At 56.5% G+C, this 4,177-nt stretch overlaps 1 protein-coding gene across 11 annotated transcripts in view; it reads right to left on the minus strand.

The window, feature by feature from the left end:
• Window positions 1-4,177, minus strand: part of NRXN2 (neurexin 2) — a 305,564-nt gene that overhangs the window by 194,893 nt on the left and 106,494 nt on the right. For all 11 annotated transcript variants that reach the window (XM_026650363.1, XM_026650358.1, XM_026650366.1 and 8 more), the window contains one exon: window positions 523-824. In XM_026650363.1, coding sequence (XP_026506148.1) covers window positions 523-824 — 302 coding nt within the window. The remainder of the gene's footprint in view (window positions 1-522; window positions 825-4,177) is intronic.

Raw genomic sequence — 4,177 nt, forward strand, 5'->3', positions numbered from 1 at the left:
CCCCCCAGCAATGCCATGGGGTGGGGGCGCACCACAGACAATGCTGCCCTGGGGGGGACGGGACATCACTGGGGCATGTCCTTCCAGCAATGCCATGGGGCAGGGGGACACCACAGACAATGCTGCCCTGGGGGGGGCATCACTGGGGGCACGTCCCCCCAGCAATGCCATGGGGTGGAGGCGCACCACAGACAATGCTGCCCTGGTGGGAACATCACTGGGGCACATCCCACCAGCAGAGGCGTAGCGAGCGCCCTCCGTACCCTCCGACCGGAGGGGGGCCCCTAAAAGTGGCAAAATAAATACTGCATTCCAGTTTCTGCATTGTAAGGGGCCCCGCCCGGACATATGTTCGGAAGGGGCCACCGTTCGAAGGGGGCCACGTTCTTTGTTGCTACGGCCCTGCCCACCAGCAATGCCAGCGGGGGCACACCATAGACAACGCTGCCCAGGGAGGATCACTAGTGCAAGCCCCCCCTGTCCCAACCAGCCACGCGGGTCCCAGCTGGCGCTGGTGCATACCTGGCGCAGGTTCCGGGTCACCCGGATGTCATGCCAGTTGTTGTCATTGAACTTGCCATTGACGGGCTCCACCAGCGCCTCGAAGGCACCCGACCCCAGGTTGATGACTAGCCACACAGCCCCGCTCTTGAGTGACAGGTTGACGTAGTCGGCCGACTTCCCCGTGTGCAGCATGAGGCCATTGCGCTGCAGGGTGCGGAAGGACAGTGTGATCTCATCAGTGCTGCTCTGGATCGGGTTGTGGGACAGGTCGTAGCAGAAGAACTCGTTGCCCTTGAAGGTCGCCACGTATTCCTCCTTCCCTGCACAGAGAGAAAGTGGCACAGAGTGAAGGGCAGGTGCACAGAGGGTGTGTGCACTCAAGGTTTAGAGAACATGTAAAAAGGGGGCAGGAGCACACAGAGTGTGTGTGCACAAGGCGGGATCAGAGAGTGCGAGAAGGGGGCAGATGCACAAGGAGTCTGTGTGCACGAGGCAGGATGAGAGCATGCAAGAAGGGAGAATGTGCACAAGGGGTGTGTAAATATCATCATCATTTTGTGTCTACGTTATTATTCATTTAAAGAGCCCAGAGGACTCAACTGTAATCGGGGCCCCATCGTGCCAGGTGCCGCACAGATCCCCCAACCGAAATTGGGGGCCCCTTTTTGCTGAGCACTGCACAGACCTACAGAGAGAGACAATCCATATCACAAAGAGCTCACAGCCTAAATAGACAAAGGGTGGGTGGGGAAACTGAGGCAATGAGGGACGAAAAGTGACTCACTCAAGTCAGTGGCATAGCTGAAAATAGACTCCCAGCCTGCCCCTGCTGTAATCCAGCAGCCCTCACTCCCCTGCCAGAGCTAAGGATGGAACCCAAGAGTCCTGGCTCTCAGTCCCCCCCGTGCTAGACCCCACTCCCATCCCAGAGCCTGGTACAGAACCCAGGAGGCCTGGCCCCCTTGCTAGCCCCTAGGCTGCTCTACACTAAAGCATTTTGTGTGTGTCTGTGCACGTCTCTCTCAGTGTTCAAAGCATGGGGAAGAAAAGAGGGGGGCCCTGCCTGTCAAGGGGCCTGCTTGAATTTAAACAGGTACAGGGACCCTCAGGTAGAAGCGAGGTAGCCCCTAAAGGTAGTAAGGGGGCCTAGAGTCTGTAATTCAAGCAGTGGTGTCACTGTACGTGTGCATGTGTCTGTCTGTCTGTCTGAGTGTGCTCTCACTCCCCATCTCCCATTCCCCGAGCAGCTATCGCCCTGGCAGCAGGGACACCCCCACCCTCCGGCTCAGCGCCGCTGGTGAGGGGAGTGCCTCTCTGCTGCTGGCACCTGACAATTAACTTGCCATCTGGTGATGCTGAGGAAACAAATTTGCCTGTCTCGCCTGTGCCCGGCCCCCGCAATCATCGTGTTAGTGTCAGCGCCAGCCGTTCGTGGCGGCGATCAGAGCCCGTCAGGACACGGGGACTGGGGGAGGCCAGGGGGGCTGGTTCCCTAACAATCCCCCGCTCGGGAAAACACAATTTCCTGAAGAGACGGCTTTTTGCGCCATGAAATCAGCCCACAGACAGGCAGCTCAGCCCAAGCACCAACACCTGGCTCGCCAGGAGTAACGTCGCACTTAGGAGCGACTCCACTTAGAGAGTCTTGGGCAAAACGGCGGGGCATTTTTACATCAGTGTCACTGGTCGACCTGGGGACAGTACCCCCCAGTGAGCCTCCCACTCCACAGACTGCAACACAATGTCCCCTGGTGCCGCACTGGGGTCAGCACTGACTGCCAGGGGAGAGTGCCCCCACACTCCACACACTGCAGCACACCAGGATTGACCCTGATAATGAAAACTCCAGTGCCTTGTCTCCCCTAGGATTTTACATCACATACCTAACTCAGTGTAAAACAATAATAATACGTAGCTCTGATCTAGGGATTTTCGTCAGTAGATTTCAAAGTACTTTACAGAGCAGGTCAGCATCATTAACCCCACTTTACAGAGGGGTAAACTGAGGCACAGAGCAGAGATGTGATCTGCCCAAGGTCATCCAGCAGCCAGTGGCTGCACTAGGAATGGAACCCAGGTCAGTGGAGTCCCAGACCAGTGCCCACTAGGCCACACGGCCTCCCTACCCCTCTCCTCTGCACTTCAGACACAGCCCTAGGCCCAAAGCAAACTCTCCCTCTGCTTGCAACCGCATCACCCCAGAAGAAGGTGCATCTCAGATCAGTCTAACACCACCACAGCATGTCCCCCAAGCACACACACTCCCCTGACCCACTAGACCTGTGTCACACACAGCACCTCTATAACTCTGTTCCTAACAGCACCTGGACTCTGCACTGTCGGCCTGGCTTTTCCGTTTTCTCCCTCTCTTTATGGCAAAGGTTATAAAATCTAAATGAAACAAATTATTTTTTCACTCCAAGAAGGGGTTAAAAACCAGCCACAGATCCACCTCAGCCTGCCAGCAGGCTCCTGGTACCCGTGTCCACAGGAACTAAGGTTAGACCTTCATGTGCCCATCTGACAGCTGAGGAGGGTGACTTAGAGATGTGTATTCAGAAGAGAAGTAAGGTTGGGATGGGAGACATTTTTGGATGGGAAGTGGGGGCTGTTCACACAGGGATCTCTCGCCTGGCATTGAGATGCAGCCACTTCTGGGGTGGGATGCTGCATTGTTTAACTCCCACACAGCAACACAGCCTGACTTCTGTGGACACATAGTGAAGGAAAATCCCGTATCAAATTCAAACAACAGTTTTTGCGGCAAGACAGAATGGACTCACCCATCTGGGATTTTGCCAAGACACCAGGTTCAATGCCTGAGGATTTAATGAACACAAGGGTTCACATTGGCTCTATGTCGCATTGGAAAACCAGAGCTTACCGCAGCACAGCGCCCCTAGCATCATGCTGGGGCACTGGGGTCAGCATGGCCTGAGAGGGGAGAGCGCCCCCTACTGGGCTCCTGCCTGCTCCCTGCAGCACAGCGCCCTCTGGGGGGCATGGCTGTCCCAGCCTGCTCCCACGCTGCACAGGGAGTGCTAAGTAGCCAATCAACTCGACCCCTTGGCCTCCCTCACAGCAGCCAGGCTCCTAAATTGCTTCTTCAGGGCTCTGTGTTGGCAGGATATAAATCACCTCAGCAGGGCCAAGCTGGGGGAGCAATTAATTCCTTGCTAACCCCAGGGGCACACTGCCTGGCTCCCACCCAATCCCCCTGCCCGCCTCTCGGCCCCTCCGTAAGCACTTTTCTCTGGTGAAGCTCCATGACCTTGGACTGGATCCATCCCTCTTAGTCCCATCTGCTCGCACTCCATATGGAGCAGCCGCCCATGGGGGGCTCCGAGCCAGACCTGGAGTGCAAGGGAGAGGAGTGATTGGGAGAGGAGAGCTTAGAAAGGGTGACCCCCAAGGGACAGCATGGAAGGGGGGAAAAGGGGGAATGAAACAGGAAGGGAAAGAAAGAGACAAGACTTGAAGGGATGGATGAATAGATAAATGTGTACAGGAGAGTGGAGGCATGCATTCAGAGATAGAGGCATGTATGGGGGAGGGCACTGGCTGCAGGGATGTGGGGGGTAGGGATGTGGAGGGGAGAGGGTTCTGGCTGGAGCCACAGGGCAGGATATGGGGGAGGGGAGAGGGTTCTGGCTGGGGCCACAGGGCAGGGTAT

The sequence above is a fragment of the Terrapene carolina genome, unplaced genomic scaffold, assembly GCF_002925995.2.
Source record: "Terrapene carolina triunguis isolate 2854851 unplaced genomic scaffold, T_m_triunguis-2.0 Scaffold89, whole genome shotgun sequence".
NCBI lineage: Eukaryota > Metazoa > Chordata > Testudines > Emydidae > Terrapene > Terrapene triunguis.